The 26,425-nt window shown below is 35.5% G+C and overlaps 1 protein-coding gene across 5 annotated transcripts in view; it reads left to right on the top strand.

The window, feature by feature from the left end:
* Positions 1-26,425, top strand: part of PTPN14 (protein tyrosine phosphatase non-receptor type 14) — a 251,889-nt gene that overhangs the window by 185,972 nt on the left and 39,492 nt on the right. For all 5 annotated transcript variants that reach the window (XM_074222657.1, XM_074222659.1, XM_074222656.1 and 2 more), the window contains 7 exons: positions 1,672-1,760; positions 8,890-8,977; positions 9,949-10,031; positions 12,963-13,020; positions 16,260-16,338; positions 18,668-20,151; positions 24,942-25,085. In XM_074222657.1, the coding sequence (XP_074078758.1) occupies positions 1,672-1,760; positions 8,890-8,977; positions 9,949-10,031; positions 12,963-13,020; positions 16,260-16,338; positions 18,668-20,151; positions 24,942-25,085 (2,025 nt within the window). The remainder of the gene's footprint in view (positions 1-1,671; positions 1,761-8,889; positions 8,978-9,948; positions 10,032-12,962; positions 13,021-16,259; positions 16,339-18,667; positions 20,152-24,941; positions 25,086-26,425) is intronic.

The following is a 26,425-nucleotide window of genomic DNA, read 5'->3' as shown; positions in this document are numbered from 1 at the left end:
TGTAGTATTACATAGATCAAGTCCCTAAAACATGAGGAAGAGATGCCTTATCAGTATTATGGCAAATGACCTATGATGCTTTTATATATATTGCATAAAATTCTCTTTGCAATAATATGTTGAAGCATTTTTGTCTGTCTTTAAATTAGAAATGCTAATATTACAACTTGGAGTAGAACAAACAAACTCGTGTTTTATGACTAATTAGGAGATGCTTTTGATAGTAATGCAGGTATCCTATAATCTCTAATATGTATTCCTCTCTTTGTATGTAGGGATGCATGTTCATGTTCATGCTGTCTCCAGGTTACACCCCTTTGAGGTTAGGAATTATTTGTCTAGTTTAAGTAGTTAACACAGTACTTGTAGTAAGCAAGCATATAATAAATGCTTATTGAATGATGGAGAGATGGGTGCAAAGAGCAAGGGGGGCATATCGTAGTGATCCCTTTTCCACTGACCCCTAATATATGCCTGCAATGGCTGCTTTCTATTAATTCTGTCCCTTATATAATCTTGTACTTAAAGATTTTATTTGTTTTGAATTTTATAATTTTCTCCCTAATCTCCCTAATACTTTCCTCCCCCCCAACCCCCACAGAAGGCCATTTTCCAATCTTTACGTTGTTTCCATGGTATACATTGATCCAAATTGAATGTGATGAGAGAGAAATCATATCCTTAAGGAAGAAACGTAAAGTATAAGAGATAGCAAGATCATACAATAAGATATCAGTTTTTTTTCTATATTAAAGCTAATAGTGCTTGGTCTTTGTTCAAACTCCACAATTCTTTCTCTGGATACCGATGGTTCTCCATAGCAGACAGCCCCAGATTGTCCCTGATTGTTGCACTGATGGAATGAGCACATCCATCAAGGTTGAACATCACCCCCATGTTGCTGTTTAGGGTATACAGTGTTTTTCTGGTTCTGCTCATCTCACTCAGCATCAGTTCATGAAGATCCCTCCAGACTTCCCTGAATTCCCTCCCTTATATAATGTTGTGGCATTATTAGATAACCACTCAAACATATCTCGGTTACTTCTTTAGGTTCAAGGACTCCAAGTGAAGATAAGCAATAATTAAGGCTACCACTGCCTAGTCTAAAAGTAACTACAAAGGAAAAGTAAAAAAGAAAGAGATTGAAAGAGGGGAGGAAGGTAAGGGAAAAGGAAAGAGAAGAGGGAAGGAGAAAAAGGAAAGAAAAGTGGTGGAAGAAAAAAGAGCATCATCAACAGTGAGCAGACAGTGAATGCCTCTGTCTGGAAGACATACAACAAAAGATGCAGTCCCAGGAACAACAAGGTTATAATGCTCTTTAAATTTTCTGGCATCTACTAGAAAACTATCCTCATTACTATGATACCTGTCACCTACAAGCTATTTCAGGAGCAAAATGGAGGAGTAGGTTAATAGAAATTGAAAGTGACAGGGCCCTCCATTGCCATCAAGTTCAGCTGTACATAACCAGAAGAATCTTTTCTCCATCCTATCTAATCAATGATTAGCTAACTTTTGGTCAAGATCACCACTGGGGTAGACCCACTGCCTGCCTCCCAGAAGACTGAGATATAAGATGCCCAAATCTGGAATACTTGCATTGTACTTCAAGGAAACCAATTTTCAGTGGAAACCAAACATAACCTCTGTGTTTTTTTCCTCTCTCAGGATAATCATGGAAACAATGTTCACCTGGGTGTTTTCTTCATGGGAATTTTTGTGAGGAACAGAATAGGAAGGCAACTATCAATACACAGGTAGGGTTGGGCTAACTTTTGATTTTTGTTCTTTTTTGTTTCTTTTTCTTGTGATGCTTAAAATTATGAAGTTAAAGGCTCAGAGTAAGTTATCTGAATTATCAGTAGGTAAACTCAATTCTTTAATCTGACTCGGGAAGGATTTCTTTTAGCATTGGGAAGCTCTTTGAATGATTGAGCAGTTATTAGAAAATTGATCTTCCCTTTTTATATGAGAACACTGAAAAAAGGGCTTTCTCCCCTTGCCCCTTGGATTCAGGGAGCTCATTTTTCTACTCTACAAAACTGAAAGGGAATAATTGGGTTTTGAGTCTGGATTGTATGCACAGTGCCTCATAGTTAGTATGGGCTTATTCAATGTCTGTTGAATTAGATTAAATTGGCTAATTGAAGGAAGGCAAATGATGATAATTGCTCTCTTTCATATAATATCATATAATATAAGGTTTATGAAAGCTTTTTTATGTATATTATTTCATTTGTTCCTCTCAAAAAAACCTGTAAATTAACTTAGAAAGGACAGTTATTAAATATTGAAAAAGGGAGGTGGTAGTGCTTTAAGCTGATCTCTTCAATATCTCTTTAATGATCTCTTCAATAAGAAAGACTAAGGTTCAATTCCTGCCTTGAATGTGAAGCTAGATGGCATTTGAAGACCCTTCCTACATGAGATATAGTATCTTTTGGCTAAGAATTCCAACCTGAGTTTTCCTGATTCCAAGGCTAATGCTTTATCCACTAAATCACATTGCCCTTACTAAATAACTTGATTATCAAAATGGAGACTACTTTTGTTTATTATTCATAAAGAAGTTTTTACTTTTGCCTACTAATGAGAAAGCACTTGAGATTCTAGTTTTGTTATATTAAGTCACTTCAGTCATGGTCAGGATTCTGTGACCCCATTTGGGGTTTTCCTAGAGAATACTGCAGTGGTTTGCCATTTCATCTACATCTCATTTTACAGTTGAGGAAACTTGAGGCACACAGGATGAAGTGACTTGCCTAGGGTCACACAACTAGTAAGTGTCTGAGGCAGAATTTGAACTCAGGTCTTCTTGAGTCCAGGTCTGTATCTTCTGTACCATTTAGCTGCCCTGAGGTTTTAATTATATTAGCAGTATCTTTAACTCCCAAAGATGACTGTGGTGGCTATCAGGGTCCCTCCTTGTACCAAAAGCAAGTACTGATACCACTGACTAGTTTTTAAGTATCAAAGGTCTATAGGATGATATAAATAGCGTGGACTGGGTTTCCAATGCCAGCTCGACCAACTTTCCCCCCCTCTTTTTAATTGTGCATGGCGATTCCTTTTTCCTGTATGCATCACTACAATTGTCATAAGAAGAAAAGGAATCATTATGCACAATTTGTATTGCAAAATTTAAGGACCACTTTTATTTATTTATTTTTTTGTAAAAGATTTCATTTGAGTTTTACAATTTTTTCCCCCAATCTTACTTTCCTCCTTCCACCCCCATCCCCCACGGAAAGCAATCTGTCAGTCTTTACTTTGTTTCCATGTTGTACATTGATCCAAATTGAGTGTGATGAGAGAGAAATCATATACTTAAGGAAGAAACAAAAAGTTTTAGCGATAACAAGATCAGACAATAAGATATCTGGGTTTTTTTCTAAATTAAAGGGAATAGTTCTTGAACTTTGTTCAAACTCCACTGCTCTTTATCTGGATGCAGATGGTATTCTCCATTGCAGACAGCCACAATTGTCCTTGATTGTCCACTGATGGAATGAGCAAATCCATCAAAGTTGATCATTACCTCATGTTGCTGTTAGGGTTTACAATGTTTTCTGGTTCTGCTCATCTCACTCACCATCAGTTCATGCAAATCCCTCCAGGCTTCCCTGAATTCCCATCCCTCCTGGTTTCTAATAAAACAATAGTGTTTTAAGGACCACTTTCACAGTAAATCTTTTCATAACATATATAAAATAGAATAACCATAGGTAGATAGCAAGTAACCTGGAGAAGTCTGCAACTAATCAAACAGCAATTCAGAGAGCCCAGACATGAAAATAATTTCAATACATCTCTTAACAGTTATTTAGTCAACATAAGACAAATTTATCTTTAATTTATGGACAATATAAGGTATGCATGAATTTGGTATATTTCTTCAGTCTGGGGTCATTACTACCTAAAATGATGGAGGAGCGGTTAAGGGACTTACCTATTGTCACAGTGGGACTGTGTGTCAAAGGTGGGATTTGAACTAACAGTAATTTCTGACTGTGCTCTATTAAGTACTTTTTTTTCTAAGTTCTTTTTAGGATGAACTATACTGCTGTTATAACACCTTATTATGCTCAAAAATAAAGCAATAATGTGGTCATAGTTATTATAATTGCTTGTTTGGAGCAAGTAGGGATAAAGCACCCCAATGTATCTATTTCTTTTAGATAATTATGCTTGAACCTTCTAGGGACTGGATGACAGATTTTGGTAGTTATTTTTAAGGTCTGATTAAACCAGAGTGTCAGCAAGTAATTATTGAGCATGTAAATGAATTGCATGAATAGATTTTGTATTGGTAAAGTGGAGAGAATGCTGAATTTAAAAATTTTGAAAACCTGTTTTTGGGCTTGGATCTAGTTTTGTGAGCTTAGGTAAATTACTTACCTTTCTGTGTCTATTTCCTCATCCTTCTCTACTCAGCAAATTCCAAGTGCTTTCTTTTGCACCCAGGAGCCAATACAGATTGCTCTGTTTGGCATTCAAAGCCCTTTATGAACTAGTCCCCTTCTAACTTTCCAGTCTTTTTTGTACCTTACTCACCAACATGTAGTCTTCAATCCAGTGACATTGGCCTGCTAGCGATTATGGGAATAAAACCCTCCATCTCTTGACTCTAGGCATTTTCTCTGTTTTTCATGCCTTGAATATTCTCCCTCCTCCTTTCTACCTCCTAAATCTTAACCTTCTACAGGATGTCTTTCTCAACCAACCCTTCTTAATTCTAGTACCTTTATTTCCTATTTATCCTGAATACAACTTGCTTTGTCAATATTTGTTTGCATGTTATCTTGCCCATTAGATTGTAAGTCCTTGGAAGAGTACTGTCTTTTTTCTGTTTTTTTGTATCCCTCCCCCCAACCCTTAGCACAGTTCCAAACACATTATAGGTGCTTAATAAATGTTAATAATGCCATAGCAACCTCACAGGGTGGAATAAGTATCAAATTAGATGTGTAAAAAATGTCCTTTGAAATACACTTTTCTTTTTTTCCTTAACTATAAAGATTTTATTTATTTTGAGTTTTATAATTTTCCCCCTAATCTTAGTTCCCTCCCCCCACCCTCCATCCAGGAGGCAATTTGCATTGTTTCGATGGTATACATTGATCCAAATTGAATGTGATGAAAGAGAAATCATATCCTTAAGGAAGAAACATAAAGTATAAGAGATAGCAAGATCACACAATAAGATATCAGGTTTTTCCCCTAAATTAAAGGTAATAGTCTTTAGTCTTTGTTCAAACTCCACAATTCTTTCTCTGGATACAGATGGTATTCTCCATTGCAGACAGCCCCAAATTGTACCTGATTGTTGCACTGATGGAATAAGTGAGTCCATCAAGGTTGATCGTCACCCCCATGTTGCTGTTAGGGTGTACAAGTTTTTCTGGGTTTGTTCATCTCACTCAGCATCAGTTCATGCAAATCCCTCTAGGCTTCCCTGAATACCCATCCCTCCTGGTTTCTAATAGAACAATAGTGTTCCATGACATACATATATCACAGTTTGCTAAGCCATTCCCCACTTGAAGGACATTTACTTGATTTCTAATTTTTTGCCACCACAAACAGGGCTGCTCTGAATATTTTGTACAAGTGATATTTTTACCCTTTTCATCATCTCTTCAGGGTTTAGGGTCAGTAGTGGTATTGCTGGATCAAAGGGTATGCACATTTTTGTTGCCCTTTGGGTGTAGTTCTAGACTGCTCTCCAGAAAGGTTGGATGTTCACAGCTCCACTAGCAATGTATTAGTGTCCCAGATTTCCCACAACCCTTCCAACAATGGTCATTGACCTTTCTTGTCATATTGGCCAGTCTGAGAGGTGTGAGGTGGTACCTCAGAAAAACTTTAATTTGCATGAAATAAACTTTTGAACATGATGTAGTATTATTGTATGATAGTTATATTTTAAGATTTTCCCTGATGCTTATTGAAAATGTTTCATTGAAATCAATATATCTTTTCTTTCAATTTTCTTCCTTTATACAGTTCCCCAGGCCCTTGCTGCTGCTTAGCTTTGATTCCTCTGTATCTGTTGGTGGTACACTTTCATTAGATTATTCTAGTTGTTAATTTTTGTTGTTGATTTCTTTTGTAAATTTTTGGGCAGTTTTTACAGATATATTTGTAGGTATTTTTCCCTCCCCCATAAACAATATTATTGAGTTTAATGAGTCACATTTTGATAATGTTACTTATATTACAAATATCAGCAGTTTGGGGGTTTGTATTGACTATAATTATTTTTAAGAAAATGTTGGGACTTCTCTTGCATTTGACATGTTTAATTGTCATTCTCATTTAAAAGTCAGATTAGTAATATTTAATGTTTGAAAAAATGATCCCCTTTATAGCAGAAGTTCTGTAAGCCATTTGCTGGTTCACTGTCTAATGGGAGAGACAGTATACAAACTACAGAGAAATTTCCCAGTCATCCTGACTTTTGTCTTGCCCCTGGATTCCATTGATTCTAGAAGAGAGAGTGAAGCTGACGACTTTGCACAACTCTTCACTTAGTGCAAGTCAGAACGTTACCCGATGAAGTCATTGATCTGTTTTGAAGAGCAATATATAAATTGGATAAATTGAAAATAATTCAGAAAAAGAAGCCATTAGTGCTGAAAGAATTCCTGAAAAAGGGGTAATTTTAATATGATTTGAAGAAATTCAGGGTGCAGCAATAGGAAGGGAGGAAAATTCTATGTAAGGAGGACAACCAGTGAAAATATCTACAATGTATTTATATAACTCCTAGAAATATAGTAGTTTATTAAATACTGACAAGATAAAATCTTTAGTGGGCTTGACTTTATCTGGTATGTAGGCTAAATAAATTTAGTCTGTAATTTCTTGCTTAGATACACAGAGAAGAGATTTATGAAAAAGTATTTTATTAAAAAGTAAGAATCTCCTGGAAGTTAAAGGGAATAGATAAATTTTAAAGACTTTAGGAAAGATCGAGTTTTTCAGCCTAAGATAGTTAAAAACAAAGCATAAGAAATTCTGTCTATTACACGGTAGACTAAGTTCTTCTTCAGATTGAACTAGATAGCCATGGAAAAGAAGCAAAATGGTATGGTAGAAATAGTACTGGTTATAGAGTCAGTGGACCTGGGTTCAAATTGTAGAGACACATAGGTGATATAATGAACAGAGTGTTGGGCATAATGTCAGGATAGATCTGAGTTCATATATAGCTTTAGTTACTTACTGTATTACCCTGAGTAAATCACTTAACCTTTGTCTGCTTTAATTTCCTCAATTGCAAACTAGGATCAGTAAGGGTTGTTGTGGAGATAAAATGAGATGATATTTATAAAGTACTTTGCAACTTTAAAGTTCCTATTGAAGTACTAGCTATAATTATTCTGTCTCTCATACATTACTATTTGTGTGATCATGGGCACGGCACTGAACCCCCCATAAATCTCTGTTTCCTCATCTGTAAAAATGGACTCTTACAATCCCTTCTAGTTTATACATATATTTGTGTGTGTGTGTGTGTGTGTGTATGTAAAATATTATCCAAATTTTTTGTAAGATTAAAAAAATCCATAAATTCCAATAATCTGTTTTTGAATATCATAGAACCAAGAATTTCTTGCATATATGTAGTAAATGTATATTTATTTAGCATCCTAAAATTGGGACCTTTGCCCAATCATGTAATCTAAATTTGCAATCATGTAATCTAATTCTCCCATCTAATTTATATTTTCTGTTTTTAGACAGCTACCTTTTACATAAAAAAATTTTTTGTTTTCTTTGAAGAAAAATTTTTTTTTAATTGTGTGGTAATAATACAGTGGAAGGAATCAGAGATTTGGTTTTCTTTTCATTTCTTTTTTTAGTAGCATAAAATATATTTTTAAAAATATCAGTGTTTTTTCCTTTTGTATTTTTTTTTTAGGTTTTTGCAAGGTAAACGGGGTTAAGTGGCTTGCCCAAGGCCACACAGCTAGGCAATTATTAAGTGTCTGAGACCAGATTTGAACCCAGGTACTCCTGACTCCAGGGCCTGTGCTTTATCCACTAAGCCACCTAGCTGCCCCCTTTTGTATTTTTCCAAATAAAATCCTCTCCTTCCTCTACCTGGCAGGCATTCCCTTGATTTGTTACTATTGTGTTGCTTTAATAGTGTTCAACTCTCCATGACTGTATTTGGGGTTTTTTTTGGCAAAGAGATTGATTTCCTTCTCTAACTCATTTTACATGTAAAGAAACTGGTGCAAAAAAAAGGTTAAGTGACTTGTCCAGGGTCATATAGCTTAGTAAATTGTTCAGGCCATATTTAATCTCATGATTCTTTTTGATTCTGTCTTGCCATCCACCTAGCCAATTCTACCAGATTATAAAAATGAAAAAAGAAAAAAGAAACCTTCAGTACAGTGAACCAGTACATTGCCCACATCTAACAGAATATGCAGCATTAACATCAGTGATTTTCTACCAAAGTATATTTTTTTCTCACTTCTTCTCTGGGGACATTATAATAATCCTATAGTGTTCAGTTTACAAATATGTTTTCTAAAATGAGATTGCATCTTGCTGGCCTAGGTGATCACGTAGTATATAGAATGCAAGATTTGGAATCAGGATCTGAATTCATATCTTGCCTTATACACTTATTAGATGTGTGACCCTGGGAAAATCATTTAATTTCTTTTATGTCTCCTTTTCCTTGTCTGCAAAACGGGATAATATTTTGCATTTACCTCTCAGGTTTATTGTGAGGATTAAATGATATATGTAATAATATATGTAAAGGGCTTGGCATAAGTACCATATAAATACTGTTGTTATTTTCTTATGTTATCTGAAAGCGTCTCTGGTCGATGTCTTTTTTTTTTTTTTTTTTTTTTTACTTAGGTGGAATGATATTGGTAATATCTCTCATAACAAGTCTACCATCTTACTGGAGCTAATCAACAAAGAAGAGACAACCCTATTTCACACAGTAAGCAACTCATTGCTATTCTTTAAAGACAAATATAGTAGACTAAAATTCTTGCTTCTAGTCAAATGGAAGTTCTTAGGGCATGTTCTGTTTTGTATCCTTATGTTGCTATCTAGCACCCTAGATGTAACTAGGATAAATCTAGGTTTTTGTGTTTGTCTCATATAACAGCTAAAAATTTCCTTATTGTTCTTCTTAAATTGTCTCTCTTTGATGTATCCCCTTGTTCTGTTTATATTTAATTATCATTTGAATTCCATAAACTCAATGGATTATCTTATCATGAACCAACAAACCAGCTTTCAGAAAGACAGTGTAGAAATGGTAGAACGTGCCTTACTTTTTTCCAGACACTGCCCTCCAAGTATATTCTTACTGAAGCTTAAACTCAGTAGCCATAAAAGCATTATCTATTAACATTCTAGGTACTATAGATGACTTGTAAACTCCTGGTTAGAATTCCTGAACACTCCTTTGAATGGATCATGTTCTCTGCTGTGCCACATTCACTTGTACTCATCTTCCTCCAGTTACAGGCTTTATCAGGTCATCCCCTGGTTAGGTTACACCATATTTGCTTTCCCTAGCTGACCTGAGCTATGATGGAATTTTTTTTTTCATTGTGCCCTAGAGGCTAATTTGAAATAAGCAGGTTAACTGATCCACCATGAAGTTCCTGGCTTAGGTTTTAGACTTTACTTGCTTCATTTTTCTGCTTTAGTATTTTATATCAAATGTTTACTTCCTTATTTTTGATGTGATTCAATGGAAGCATCTGAGCCTAGCACTTTTTTACATAATAGTTTCTTCAGCAACCACCAGACTCCCTATGGCAGGATTTTTGATTCGGGGAGAGGGGATATGTGTGTCATAAGTAGTTTAGGAAGTAATCATGGTGAAATGTATGTCTAATCAAATAAATGTTTATTGTCTCCCTGTCTTCAATTTTTTGGTTTGTTTTTTTTTTAAAGGATGATATTGAAAATGCCAAATACATTTCTCGGTTGTTTGCTACAAGACACAAGTTTTACAAGCAGAACAAAATCTGTACTGAGTAAGTAAATATATGTCCTTGTGTGAGGGTTTAATTTAATTGAGTTTGGGGTTTTGTTTTTTTGAGAAGTTCTCCCTCTATTACACATACCTCTTTGCACCATTCCCTCCTATCGTCCCATGATACTTTGCCTGAAATCAAAAGAGCAGACCAATGCTAGGAAGTCAAAAACTTTGACAGTCAATTCTTGTCTAATCTGTGTGAGGTTATATGAATGGAAAAAAATTCATTTTATGAATTTAACTGCTCTCACTGTGTTTCCATGTGTGTTAGAGCCTTCCTTTTACACCCTCTAGTTTTAGGGGTGTGCATCCTTTAATTTCTACAGCTCCCCCCCCAACTCCACTCCACCCCCATTGACAAACTTCTTGATTTGAGAATGGCTGAGTTGTTCAGAATTTCCTAGGGCTCATGGATTATAGAGTCAGAAGTGTGTTGTGAAGTGAGGAGCCAGCTTGAAAGAAAAGAAGGTCTTGTCATCTTCACTGCAGTTTCACTTACACAGTTGGCTAGCCCCTGCATGTGCCTCTGGGTCATGTCATCTGACTGAAAATGAGAGGCCTTGGTAATTAGAGGAAAGCTTGCAAGACTCTAATAGATGGCACAAATCCATATTTTTAATTTTTTTTCTTTTTTGGAAATAAGGAGGATAATGGAGAGTTTGATGAGGGAACTTCAGGATGACCTGACCTTGGGAACAGCATGCTGGGGGCCCATATTGTCATTACCTTGGCTATCGTTGTCTTGAAAAGAAGTTTGTCAGCAGGGAGCAATTTGGGAGCCTAGAAATATGGGGCTTCTAATTTTGTGTCCAAAAGCTTCAGGAAAGTAAATGCAAAATGAGCAATTGCCTTCATACACCCCCAGTGAACATAATCAAGGGTCTGGAAAATGTTGGCCCCAGGCAATCCCTGCTGAGGAGTCTCTGTTGCATTTGTAACAGTATCTTTAGGTCAGGGCAAAGTTTTTTTCCCTCGACACATTAAAGGCCATTCATTCCATTCCAGTTTTCACAAGTCATTGTTTTTGTGAAAGTTGGTCACCTTCGGGTGCTAGCGAGTCAGGAATCATAGATATGTATGCATATACTTACAAAATATAAATACACATATTTGCATGTCTGTTGCATGTCTAAGTATCTCAGTTATATGAATGTCATAATATTCACATAAATATATACTCATGTGTGTATTTGTATGTGCTTGCATTTGTTCATATCTACACACTGGTGTATATACTATATATAATGGTGTATATAATGAAGCTCACCAATAGAAACAGAACAAGGGATAGATCAAAGAGAGACAATTTAAGAAAAACAATAAGGAATTTTTTAGCTGCCATTTGAAACAAATACAAAACCTAAAGGACACTTTTTCCCATCCTGATCTCAGAAAGATAAGTGTCTTTCTGAAACAGCTTCCATTTATATTTGCATATGAACTTATACTCCTATTTTGATTAATTCATTAAATTGCTCCTTGAAGTTAATGAGTTCTGCAAATGATTCTAATGCTGCCATGAAGCAAGGAGACAAAGCCTTTCATAAGGTGGTTTGACATATAACCTTTTGTCTTTTTCTATGGCTTTTTCCTCAAATGGAAAGTGAAGTATAATTTACCATCAATTAAAAATTAATTAAAATTAAAAATGATTTTAAAATTAATTTTAATTAAAATGATGAATAAAAATTCTGATTTTTTTTCTACTCATAAATATCTCCATTTATGAATTTAAAACTTAAAATCATGCATTTAGAACTTAGACATTATTTAATTCAGTCCTCCCATTTTAATAGATAAATGGAAAGCTAGAGAGGTTAAGTGACTTTTTCAAAGTTACACAGATAGTAAGAGAGTGCTGAGCTTTGAGTCTTTGTCAACTAACTGCAAATTGAATTCTTTTAGTGACAGCTGACTTCAAATATAATCTTAGACTCTTAACTGTGTGATGATGTGCAAGTCACTTTTTAAAAAAAAACCCAAACTCTGCATGCCTCAGTTTTCCTATCTGTAAAATAAGGATACTAAACACCTGGAGTTGTTAATAAGGATAAAATGAAATATTATTGTAAATTTGTTGCTATTTATAAATAAACAAGTTGTATTTGTAAAGAGCTATGCTAACCTTAAAGTATTATAAAAATGCTAGCTAAAATTATTATTTTTTTTTTCTAATCACCATTCTGCTTTATTTGTTGTAAGCTTGTTTCTTTAATAACTTTTCTTTGCACCCCCATTACTTAAATGTAGTATTTCCACCTGTGTCTCCTTTTCCAGCCTCCTCTCTGTCTGGGTTGATATTTTTCATTCAGTGATTCTCTTGACCCATAAACCTTGCCACACATGAGGCTTATCTTAGACTTTTAGCTCCATAATACTTTTAAGGTTTTCTGTTTGCCTATGTAAGACTCCTTGGTCATTCTTTAGCTATCAATGAATTACCTAGTCCTTCACAGGGCAGTTTTCTCTAGCTACCAAGAGTGCACTCAAAACTGAGGTCTTGTTTACATGGTCAAGTTTCTGAGCTGAAATGCAGACTTAAGTCTAACCTATGTAAAACTCCTTGTTTTGAATTTGCTTCTAGCCTGTCACTAATGTTATTGTGATACCTTGCTTTTATTTCTCAAGAAATTTTTATTCCTTCTTCCCATTTCAAATTTTAATGCAAGGCTATTTTTTCTCTGCTATATTGGGTATTTTGATGGAAAGGACAATGCCAGTGAGACAGATTATTTCAGTATTAAATTATGTTTTTGTGTAGTATTAAAAATTCTTAATTATTTTCATCTATTTGAACTTTTGTTTGACAGGGGAGTTGAAGTTTATTTCAGAATTTCTTATTTCTAAGTATTTTTTTCATAAAAAAGATTTACACTTCAAATCTGATACTAAATGTGAAATTGCTTTCATCTTTCCATGTTTCGTATAGACAGTCAAGTTCTCCTCCTCCCATTAGACGACAGCCTACCTGGAGTCGATCATCACTGGTATGTGGAACATAGTTGTTATCAAGTTATCTCTATCTTGGTGGAGTTAAGAATTGAATTTGGTCTGGATGTCATTAGTGATGGTCTCATTAGTACAGGGCAAACCCATTGAGGAAACTGTCAGTTCAAATTAGCAACTATGTACAATTTCCCATCAAAGCAAGCAGATGTTCAGTATATGCTGTGACATAGTCTAACCTTTCTTTACCTTTTTTTATAAGAAGACAATTGTCTATTTTGTCACAATGTGTCAGAGTTCTGTATCTATTATTTCCTCTTAGATCTAGAGCAAGATTCTCGTCCTTCAAAAAATCCTACTGATCCCATTCCAACATGAATATCCTGTGTTCCTTCAGCACATACATATAGTTTACACTGCATTTTCATTTTCTTAATTTACATTGCTTTGACATTCTTTTGTTGTTTTATGGGATATGGATCATTTTCCCTCTCTTCAAAAACTAGAAGTGATATTCTTTTCTAAAAAAAATCTCTCTTCTTCCTATGAAAAGACTTAGAATACAATTGGATAGATGGTTTTTGCATGAATAAATAAATAAGGTAAAGGTATTAGATGGTTAGTTGAACAAAAGAATTAAGCATTAGAATGATATGTGGACTATGGACTACTGAACATTTTTATTACTTTTCCCCTAATCCCAAACTTCTTTAATGCTCCTTTTATCCAAGCTTACCATTTTAAAAAATATTTTCCTTGACACTAGGATAAAGGAATACCATTCTCATTTCAGCAGATACATTCTGTTATGAGACTACAAATACTCATGAAACTAAAACATCTAGCTACTACAGCATTAGATCTGGCCAAGTTAGTGTTTTCTGGATAGAAAATATTATAAAGCACTGGTAGAGTTCATTTTACTTATGCCATTTGATTTTCTTAGAGTTTCTATTTCATATGTTTCAGATCAAGATTATATTTTTATAAATTTTCAATGTCTTCCCCCACCTCCCATATATGATCTAATGTAAATAGAATTTGATTTTTTTCATGAACCATGCATATTTATCATCACATCATTAGCGAGATATTTTGATTAAGGGGAATACATTGTTAGAAACTTTTGTACTTTTAGCATTGCAAAAGATAGTTCTTGTTTTAATAATTGTTTAGTATCCAGATGAGCAAAGTGCTATAAATAGGGCATTGTTTTATATAGTGTAGACATTGTTCCTACCTTTTGTTGCTGCTTACTCCTATCCTACTCATTATGACTCCTTATGGAATTTCTTAACCAGGATACTGGAGTGGGTTGCTATTTCCTTCTCTAGCTCATTTTGTAGGTGAGGAAACTAAGGCAAGCAGGGTTAAGTGACTTGCCTAGGATCATGCAGCTAGTGAGTGGGGTCAGATCTCAACTTATGAAGATCAGTTTTCCTGTCCTACAGGTCAGCACTACCACCTAGCTGCCCTCCTTTCGCAACTTAAAAACACTTTAAACTTGTCACTTGGACTACCATTAGCTATATAATGTTGCACTGTTTCAAAAAAAGTTTCTCTCCTTTGTTATTGTTTCTCTTTTTCCTTTCATTAAAATCTCAGCATTAGAATCAGTGAGATCATTTCCCAATAAAGGTTAATGAAGCATGAAGGGAGACCAAGTAGCTATTCTAACCCTTGATCTGATCTTATAGTTAGATTTATTTACCAATAAAGTTAAGGTCTTTTCCTATTTAACCCTGATAAACCTATAGGAAACAAGATTCACAGCTTCCCCCTTTTCATTTCACTTGGGTTGTAACATTTTACTGATAGGAATGAAAGCAAGATGAAGTTCATTTCCTTCTTGTGACTATTCCCTTAAGTATGGTTGCTGATTTCTTGCTTTAGGTCACAAGATTATGGATTTAGAGCTGGAAGGGACTTAAGAGATCATCCAGCCCTAAACTCTTATTTTGCTGATTAGGAAGCAGCCTTCTCAAAAGATGAGGTCACTTACCTAAGATCACACAACTAGAGCTGAGCTAGGAATCTAGAGCCTCTAACCATAAAGCTATAATCTTTCCAGTGTAACATGATATCTCTTTACAGAGTACTATGTAAGATAAAGATGAGACCCATATAAATAAAGGCACTTGCCCAAAGCCACACATATAACAAGGAGCAAACCTGTGATTTAAACTCAAGTCCTGTGATTCTAAATCCTATTTTTTTTCATTCTAGCCCAGTCCAGATTCCTCTCTATTACTTGAAAATCAAATCCATGACATGTCCTATTGTCATAGAAACAAGTTAAAAGTTGAGTCACTCTTTCTAAAAATGTAGAAGAATGCTTTTGGAGATTTCAGTTTCCAAAGAAGTCAGTGATATTTATGAGTAAATAGCACAGCTAAGAAGTTTTCTTTTCTGTTTTCATCTACTTCCTTTTCCAAAAGGAAGTTTTATCAACTTCTGTTAGCTTTCCTTAATTTTCTTTTCCATTTTCCTTGTCTTCACTTTCTTTTTTTTTCTTCAGTGAATGTTCATCATCTCAATACTTTTGCTTTTTAATTCCAAAAGAAGTAAGGAAATGGTAGACAGTTCCTATTTTCAACTTCAAATCAGGCATGTATTGCATGAGAAATGCCAGCAAAATGTGGTGTCTCTTGATTTTGTTTTTTCAACTTTCTTAGGTCTTGCTGTTTTCTAAGGCAATAACCATTTTAATAATGTCAGTAAACTCTTGTTTAAAATAATAATATAGAAAATTTTATGTGTTTTTAGAACTAGAAGAGCTTAGAGATTATTTAAATCAACACTTTAACTTTATACATGAAAGCCTGGGACTGTAAGAGTTGGAATTCAAAATAAATTTCTGTATCGGTCATGTACACACACACACACACATACACACACACACACACATACACACACACACACACACACACACACACACCCCTGCCTCATTACAGACTTTGTGTCCTTCACCTCTCTATCTGAAGGTCTCATCATATATTATTGATCAAAGCAAACAATACCTTTTATTACATGCTCTGGGGTTTTTTTCCTGTTTCCCAGGTCCCAGAATAGAAGACAAATGAAAGCACTTGATAAGCAGTAGTGGGGTCAAAGGGTGGGCAAGGTCAAAAAAGAGCAAATAGTAGTTTACCAAGAGCAGGATTCATTTATGAACCCTAGATGATGGAGCTGATCATGTATCTTAACTCTTTCTCCTAAAAAAATAGATGATTTTCATTTGCTGAGACTTTTCCTTTGTTTTATATGTTTTTTGTTTCAGCCAAGACAACAGCCATATATTTTGCCTCCTATGCATGTTCAATGTGGAGAACACTACACTGAAACTCATACTTCTCAAGGTATTTCTGGCTTATGATTTTATTGTTTAAAAGGAAAAAATATAGAAGATAATGAAAAGAGATATTAATATATTTATTATAACTGCCTTTTTTAGTGGAAGGATCAGGAAAAATTGTGTTTTGTTGGAATTTCTTGTATTTACTTACTTCTATGACTTCAGGAAATTTACTTAACCCTCATTTTCCTCATCTATAAATTGAGAAGATGGAACTAGTTGACTTCTAAAATCTCTTTCATCTTAATATATATATATATATATATATATATATATATATATATACATATATATATATATATATATGAATAATGTTCATGTGATCTGTGATTTTATTAACACATGGGAATTTCCACTTAAAGGAGCTCTTTCTACCTCTCCAGATTATAAACCCTTTGCAGATTGCAAGTTTTAAGGAGTTGTCTGAATCACATAAGTGATTCAGGGTTCATTCAGCTTGTCATTCTCAGGAATTTCTGTCTGGGTCTTCCTGCCACATTCTATCCTCCAAGCTATATTGTCTATATGCTTTGTATTTATTTTATTTATTTTTCAGAATTGTAGGAATTCACAGCTTCATAAGGTTAGATTTGTTTAGAATGTAAGAGGTCACCTAATCCAACCCCTTTCTTTTATAGTTGAGGAAGGAATACAAGGTCTTGAGTTTTCCTAAGATTACATAGCTAGTAAATTGGAGAGTTTTTGATTTGTGAAAGAGATAGCATTGTATCATCCTTTTTAAATGATGTTCATTGGCAAACTCAAGGCAATATTTCTCCTCTTCCCCTTCCTTCTTCTTTCCTCTTCACACACACACACACACACACACACACACACGTAAAGATAATAGACATAGTTAGCTTTGAGGGTCTATACTGAAGAACAGGAATTAATATCCTATTAATAAATTAAATATATACAGACAAAAATGCTTATATGAAGAAATATTACTTTAAGCTTGCTGTTGACTATTATTTAAGAAGAGAACAAAAAACAAAACTTGGGTGCAGGACATTATCTGAGAACTACTTTAAAAAATTCATGGTTTTTAAAATTGTATAACCTCATACCCTATTACTATGGAAATACCTAGATCCTCTCAGAGCCTAATATTTAGCTATTGCTTGTAGTCTTTCCTAGTACCAATCACTTTCCCCAGAGATAAGTTAATTTGTTTTTACTTAATTTCAGTCAGAGGGAAACCAATCACATGGTAGAGATGTTAATAAACTGTAAAATAGCCTAAAAGGAAGAGGACTGGGGGGGAGACCTAGATTATTAATTCATTTGAAAATAATAGCTGAGTATATTAAAATACCTTTTATAGTCCAGATTCCTTAAAGTTAAAAATGTTCTAGATTTTTAAAAAAAGATTTGCAAGAGCTGATATGCTGTAATAGAATTCCAAAAGATACTTGAGGCACCTTACTGGAGTGGATTCTCCATCCAAGTATTCTCTCTGATTCTCTGATCTCCCAACTTTAGCCTATGTCCTTACCAACTATTTTTGATGAACCTACTGTTTTCATAGATTACACGCCCAGTGATTTGGTCAGTAATTGGTTATTTTCTGTTCCTTCAAACCACTTACCGGTTACATTTGGCATAGTGTTTATAATTTAAAAATCTGAGTTTTTTTCTCACATATTTGAGTTTGCTTTTAAGTTTGTATCTTTTCTAGATCACTCTGTTGTATTGTTCCTAAGTCCTAGGAATTTTTATTCCTATTCTTCAGGTGGGAGACCATCAAAGTTAGATAGCAATGTCTTTTATGTAAATTGCTTCATTATTTTCTAGTATTTTGATTCCCCACTCCATATTCCCTCATACTCCAGGGATACTGCCCTTGTGGCTAGAAAAGATAGGCATCTCAGAGAAAATTCCAATATGAAGCATACTCAGAAGTTTTAGTTCCATAATGTTTCTAAGGTTTAACCAGCATAGAAATCTCAACAGCCCATTAAACATCCCCATAAGGTAGATCCTTTAGCTATCAAGTGGAGTTGAGATTGCTTAAGTGGTGAAGTTTTCCAAGTTGATTTCATTCTAGAAGTTAGCCAAGGGACTGTGAGTCTGAATTTCAATGTTTTTTCCTTGATTAGGATCCGGTTTTGCTTTTCATTTAGAGTGTTTTATAATTTTCCTTCTGGGTGTTGATTATTTTTACCAGTTCTTTTTTTAAACATTTGGCATTATAGGTTGCGATTTAGGGTTTATGTATTTATTTACTTATTTCTCTCTATCACAGCATGTCCAGGTGAATGAGAAGATATGCATGGTCAAATAGATGTTAGTCTAGTAAATTCACATGTTTTATTTAACCTTTACTCTAGACAGCATTTTCCATGGGAATGAAGAAGCCTTCTACTACAGATCCCAGACCAGCTTGGACCGGTGTGCAATGGATTTAAGTTACTTGAATGGTACTGTTACAAATGGCAGTGTTTGTAGTGCTCACAGTGGGAACTCTCTCAATTGCTCCCAGAACTTCATTCAGGCGTCTCCAGTGTCATCCAATCTCAGCATCCCAGGGAGTGACATCATGCGGGCTGACTACATCCCTAGCCACCGACATAGTGCAATCATTGTACCATCATACCGGCCAACTCCTGATTATGAAACAGTAATGCGGCAGATGAAGAGGGGAGTTATGCCTGTGGACAGTCAGAGCCAGTCTCTTAGGAATCTCAACATTGGCAATACTCATGCTTACAACCAGCCAGAGGACCTGGTTTACAGTCAACCTGAGATAAGGGAGAGACATCCTTATACTATTCCTTATGTGCCGCATGGAGGGTACAACCAACCTATGGGCCGAGCTGACCAGATCAAACCAGGTAATAAGGCTGTGCATAGTAAGAAGATACCTAGTGCCATATCACATACCATGAGCACTCCAGAATTGGCCAACATGCAACTGCAAAATAACCATAGTTACAACACAGCTCATATGCTCAAGAATTATCTCTTCAGGCCACCACCCCCCTACCCTCGTCCCCGCCCTGCCACCAGCACTCCAGATCTTGCTAGCCACCGACACAGATATGTCAGTGGTAGCAGTCCTGATCTGGTCACACGGAAAGTCCAGCTGTCAGTGAAGACTTTCCAAGAAGATAGCTCACCTGTGGTGCACCAGTCACTCCAAGAGGTCAGTGAGCCTTTGACAGCAAACAAGCGCCATGCCACTGTAAATAAGCGTCATAGTCTAGAGGTGATCAGCAACATGGTGCGTGGAATTGAAGCTATGGCCCTGAAGACACTCAATGCCCCAATACCTCGTCGTAATACCCTTCGTGAACAGGTGCAGCCAGAGGAGGTGCCAATTAGTCATGATGTACAGCAACAGCTCCCCCATTTCCATCACAAGAAGACCTCCTCTGATGCCACAATGCTAATCCATAGTAGTGAGAGTGAAGAGGAAGAAGAGACTCCTGAAGTAGTTCCCCGTATTCCTGCACTCCGTGAAAACATGAGGTACAGTGCCCAGTTGCAAGCTGCTTTGGCCCGTATCCCTAACAAACCACCCCCTGAGTACCCAGGACCAAGGAAAAGTATTAGTAATGGAGCCTTGAGACAAGATCAAGTGTCTGCAGTCATTGCAAGAACCAGAGTCATGAGACCAGGACCCACCAAAGCCATTAGTGTATCTCGACCTGACCAGCTCACAATCAATGGGTCATCTCTTGGCCCATCAATCTCAGAACCTGATCTCACAAGTGTAAAAGAACGGGTCAAAAAAGAACCAGTGAAGGAGAGACCTGTTTCTGAAATGTTTTCTCTAGAGGACAGCATCATAGAAAGAGAAATGATGATCAGGGTAAGTATCCTTTCCCAGGTTACTGTTCTTTTGTCCTCTCCATCCGAGCCTGCCTCCCCATTTCTTTATATCTGCATACACAGTCTGAAGATGCAACTCCTCCTAAAACAAGAGACAGATGTAGAGCTCAATTAGGAAATGCTTTAGAAGTTTCTAGAAAAATTGGAGCAAAAGGTAAAATTTTTTGATCCACATTTCTGCAACTTCAGTGACTTTTTATTCTACCTTTGTCCCACAACATGGGTTCCCTTAAATCTATGATTTTGGAATGTGTTTTTGAGGGAGAAGATTGGTGTTGGTGGTGCTAATACCTGGGTCAGTCTTTGCCTACACTACCATTACACACCTTTTCTAAACAATATTTTTGAAAGGAAAACTTTTTTCAAATATATAAATATATATATATATATGTATATATATAGACATATATACATATATATACTTACATACATACACACATGCATGCATACATACATACACAATATGTATTTTATTTATATATATATATATATATATATATATATATATATATATAAACACAAAGACAATATTGCTTAGTATTCTAGGGAGGTTTTATTCTCTTCTTGAGAAACCAGTTTATTTTTAACTAATCAAACTCAGGTTGGTGTCTGCCTTTAATTTTAATTTAATTCACCATAACTAAACTATTAGCTAATTTTGGGTCATTTGAAGAACTCTACACATTGAAATTGTATTTATGCAATTTCTTGCATTTATAAACCTCTTAGAAGTCTTCTACCTCCCCTAACTCGCAAAGAACAGTCAAGGTGAATGTTTTAGGAAACCCAAGCCTCAAGATTTAAAGAAGAAGAAAAACAAAACAAATGACCTAATTAATAGAAACATTTTATTTTAAGAATTTTCTTGTCCTCATGTTAGTTTAACTATGGTTGCAGCAATACTCAAAATCAAATGCAGTTATAATTATCTACTCCTCCTTCCTAATTTTTTCACATACAGAGACAAATGGCAACTTTTTGATTTTGATTTTGATGGAAGAGGGAAGGTGGGGAGGAGCTTAAAAATAGTTGATGAGAAAGAAAAAACTAGCCATAGTTTCTATCTCTCAGTCCTAGAAAGAACAACAAGATGTTGCCTATAGGTCTGTAGTTCTTTATTATTTGCCCATAGCAGCTAGGTAGCATGGTGGATAGAGTTCTGGGCCTGGAGACAAGAAGACCTGGGTTCAAATGTGACCTTAGAAATTTAATAAGCTGTGTGACCCTGGGCAAGTCACTTAACTGTTATTTGCCTCAATTCCTCATTTTTAAAATGAGCTAAAGAAGGAAATGACAAACCATTCTAGTATCTTAGCCAAGCAAACCCAAATTGGGGCATTAAGAGTAAGTTACAACTAAAAAGACTGAACAACAATAGTTCCAGGGCAATTGAAGTCACCTTTGCCAGGCCAGTCTGATTTCCTCTTATCTATCTACATACTGTTTATTAAAGTCTTATCACACATAACAGTGACCCATCTTAACTAGCCCCTAGTCACCCTTACACTCTTCTTCCAGCCTTCAAATCATTAAATTAAAGAAATATAAGTAAGTTAGCCTGAAGCTGAAGATTCTCTCACCCCAATCTGAGACCTAAATAAAAAAAGGAAAAACCAGAGTTTGTCAAATTTCTTTTAGGTTCCTTGCCTAATGAAAGGTGAAGCCATGGTGTCAAATTCCATGGTTAGTTACACTAGTCATTCAATTAAGTTTTGACAAATAGACTCATTTCCTATTCATCTATATTTACTGTTTAGAAACTACCTCTCATGGTAGTTCCTGTGACTTTGGGATACAAAGCCAATGAATTAGAAGGAATATCACTACTAACTTGACCTCAACTAACAGCTCTGAAATTCATGGCAACTTTTGATTCAGATTATGGTACTAGGGGATGGTAGAGAGAATTCTTGAGACTCTGTAACTCTCATAATCATTTCTCGCTTGAAGCTAAAGTAGAATAACAGTGATTGAATTGTCTTCTGCATTATTTCATCCTCTACCCCAGCCTATTTTTTTGCAGATAGTAGAGAATCAAATATGATGATAAATATGGACTAAAACAATTATGTTAAAAACCTCATCTTTGGGTGGTCCTGCTTTTCTTCATTCTTGAAATTATTTCTTGATTTGTATTCATAAGATCCTTCTGTGACTCTAAAGTTAGACTGGAATACCTTCTTCACTAAACTGGAATATAGTAGAATAGGGCAGGGACATTGTTGGTAAAGGTGCTGAGAATGAATCCAAGACAAATAATTTTATTGAGGAATCTCACCAAATTGGTTCAGAAAGTATCTTGAGATCTCAGAGATTCCTCATCTCAGACTTGTTCAGTTGCCATCTGGCCTGTTTGGGTAGAACATGGTCAGTGGAGAACTTTAAGCCCCATTTTAGAGATGAAGTGACTAAGACTCAAAATAGGTGACTTCCCCAGATCATGCCTGGGTGAAGAGTCTGGGTCATATTTGAACCCAGTCTTAGTGGTTCTAAAGCTGAGGTTATTAAGAGTGTACAAGTACTACTGCACAGTACTATTGAAAAGAATAGAATACTATTGAAAAAGACAGTGGATCCTGGTTGTGGTGATTATTTACTCATTTTTCAGTCACATCTGACTCTTCATATCCCTAATTGGGATTTTCTTGGCAAAGATATTGGAGTAGTTAGTCATTTCTTTCTCCAATTTATTCTGTAGGTTAAAATACTGAGGCAACAGGGATAAATGACTTGCTCAGGGTCACACATTTACTAAGTATCCGAGGCCAGATTTGAATTCAAGAGGATGAATTCAGGAAGACCTGCTAGTTTATCTTCTGTCCCACCTAGCTACCCATCTTGGTGTATTTTTCTATAGTAAGACTCAAAACATTTTAACTTGGGGGAGGAGGGAATATAGGAGGTTAGAATATGCCCTGCAGCAAGCTTCTAATATTTCAAAAGGTGATTATCCACTTCATGGATAAACTTAACTTTGTTCTGTATCCTGCTTTTGGAAAAAAAAAAAAAGAAGGAAAGGGGGATTAATCTTAGAGACCTCAAAGAACATAGTGTGATTTAGTGGGAAAAACAATAATCAGAGTCACAGAACTTGAATTCAAATCCCAGATGTGCTATTTACTACTGGAATGTTATTGGGGAAATAATTTCTGTGGTCCTCAGATATCTGTGAAAAGGGCAGGTAGGTGGTGCACTAGATAGAGCACTGACCCAGGAGTCAGGAGAACCTGAGTTTGAATTTGACCTCAGACACTTAATACTTACTTAGCTATGTGACCTTGGGCAAGTCACTTAACCCCATTGCTTTGCAAAAGCAAAAAACAAACAGATATCTGTAAAAGGAGAGAGTTGGATGAGTTGGCTTTTGCAGACCTTTTTAGTTCTAAATCTGTGTTCTTATGATAAATGAAGATATACCTTAGGCAGCTCGGTGGTGCAGAGGATAGTGTACTGGGCAGGGAGTCAAGAAGACATGAATTCACATTTGGCCTTAGATACTTATTAACCATGATCTTGGACAAGTCACTTAATCTCTGCTGCCTCTGTTTCTTTGATTATAAAATGGAGATAATAAGAAATCTACCTCCCAGGGCTGTGGTAAGCATCAAATGAGATAATATTTTTAAAGTAGTTGGACATAACAGGAATGATATAAATGATAGTTATTATTATTGTTATAAGGACTCATGTCAGCCTTTATTCTATTAGATTAGATTATAATAGGTCTGAATTACATCTTAGCAGTTGGAGCATGAATTACTTATATTTTCTGCCTAGACATGATTATAGAGATCAATACCATTAGTATAATCAGAGCCAATAGTGCCATAAGCTTCCACTTTATATTCTGTTTCATCAAAAAACAACTTCTGGATTTAAGTATAGAACCATCCAGAAAGTCATGCTCAAATGCTGCATAATACATATTTTCTTCACTATGTAGCACTTGTTCACCTTTTATCCTGCATCTTCTTTTACACTTAACACAATGCTTTGCACACAGTAGGAGCTTAACAAGTTTTTGTCAATATATACAATTCATTTTTTTCTGCCTTTATAATTAGAATTATACCTTGGATCTCAGCCTTATAGATTCATCTCTTTTTTGAAGTTATTTCAGAACTCCAAATCTATTTATATATTAAGGATTGTTCCCTTCTGTGACTCAAGTTAGATTATATATTCTTCACTAAGGTAGAATATAATTTATTTTTAATGTAAGCTTCTTAAAGTCAGGGTCAACCCCCCCCCCCATTCACCTGAAACACAGAAAGAGCTTAATAAATGCTTATTGATTGGGAGCACAAAAAGCTCTTACTGTTTATTATGTGACCTAGCAGTTACTTAGAACTTGAGAACTTTGTGAGTGGGTGATTTAAACTATTGCCATCATTAGATGGCATCAATAGATTACATCACAGTCTAATGACTACAACACATATTCCCTGTCACCTACTTAAAAACAAAGTCTTATAGATATATAGGGGCCCTCACCTAGTTCTATGAGCTCTCTGGTGGTATTTATTTGTTACTCCTTAGGAGTCTTTCCTTTGAAAGTAAAAACTCATCACTCAGGTAGCAACAGGTTTACTGGGGCACAAGGAGAAGAGTAGGAAAGTTGTTTTTGGATTTACTCTGCTAATAGTGATCATCTACATTCCTTGGCTAGGGAGTTACAGATTTGGGGAGATTAAAATGCATTCCTGTATTCTATTGGTATTATAAACAATTACTCAGAGAGAATGAGAACATGCCTTTTCTTGCCAAAAGAATCTAGAGAAGCAGAAGATGGCAGGCTTGGAGGCTCAGAAGAGGCCACTCATGTTAGCAGCATTGAATGGGCTCTCAGTGGCCCGGGTTCCAGGACGTGAAGTTAACCAAGATGATGCATCTCGAATGACAATGGATGACAGGGTAAGTATTGGATTTGCTGAACATATGTTTTCTCTCTGAGTTTCTTTCCATCATCATTTCCAAATTTTTAGAAGAGATTACTTTCCTTGTTTCTTTGTTCATCGTGTTAGAGATATATTTTCAACAACACACTAATTTATTTATTTAACAATGCAATATTCTCATTCTTGTTCTCCATTTATTATATTTACTTGGTCACTTAACATTGCCTCAGTTTTTTTTAATATTTGTCAAGGAGGTGAAGTGCTATTTGATTCAAATGACCAGTCCTACTGGCTGTATGACCTGCAAAATGAGGAGTTTGAACCAAATGATTTCTCAGATCTCTTCTCTGGATATTGAAATTGCCTAAAATATATAAAAGTGTGACTCATTTTAGGACACAACATATAAAAAATCTGCATTTGCAAAATAGATAACAAAAGGATTGCCCATAGGATTCCCTTACAATATGCAAGCTTCCCCTCCTGCATTTAAAATATGAGTTGTTATATAGTCATTTGCTTTACCCACAACTCTTTAGGAAGACTTCTGATACAAAAAGTATTCTATTTAATACTATTTATCCTTCATTCTTTAAGAGGATCAATGGCATCATAAGGGTGATGTCTTGATTTGTGAATGAATTGGATTAAAGTGAGATAGAACTGTGCAAAATTTATCAGCCTCTCTCCTCCAGAGTCATCAGAGTCTAATAGCAAGACAAAAAATTAAGACAACTGGCAATGGCCCAGAATGCAGTTGGATGACCATAGTCTTTCTAAATTAAGATCTTCTTCAGGCAAACCTATACTCTGAAATGCATAAATAGACATAAATACATATTCACCTTCTCCCTGGTTATTGCTTCCAGATTCCCTTGTCTGGAGCCCATTTGTTTTATAGTGTAAAGGTTCTGAACTTGAAAATCAGAAGACCTGGATTTAAATCTTAGCTCTATTCAGGAGACCTTGATCAAATTCCTTTATCTCTCATGTTCTGTTCCATTATCTGTAAGATAAAAGTGTTGACCTATGTAGTCTAAGGTTTCTTCTAGCTCTGGTTTTATTTTCCTACACTCTACTGCTGCTAGGAAGTGGCAGAACCATGCTGAACAAATTTGACATAGTACTAACAGAGCTCAACTTTTGAATTCTCTTTGGATTGTTTTCTAGTTTTATTTTCATATGATTAGTGGGTTGATCAACAAAAAAGCCTTTTAAATACATAGCTGTAAAGCCTTCTTGAAATATGTTCAGTTCGAAACAATTGGAGTAAGAAGATGAAAGACTTCATGGGAAATGTAATATATTATATATAGAAATAGGCACTTAGCCAGTAGTTACAGAGTGCTCGGTCTA

Source organism: Macrotis lagotis, chromosome 2, assembly GCF_037893015.1.
Source record: "Macrotis lagotis isolate mMagLag1 chromosome 2, bilby.v1.9.chrom.fasta, whole genome shotgun sequence".
NCBI lineage: Eukaryota > Metazoa > Chordata > Mammalia > Peramelemorphia > Peramelidae > Macrotis > Macrotis lagotis.
Note: the sequence above shows the minus strand (reverse complement) of the source record. Positions and strands in the feature narration are given on the sequence as shown.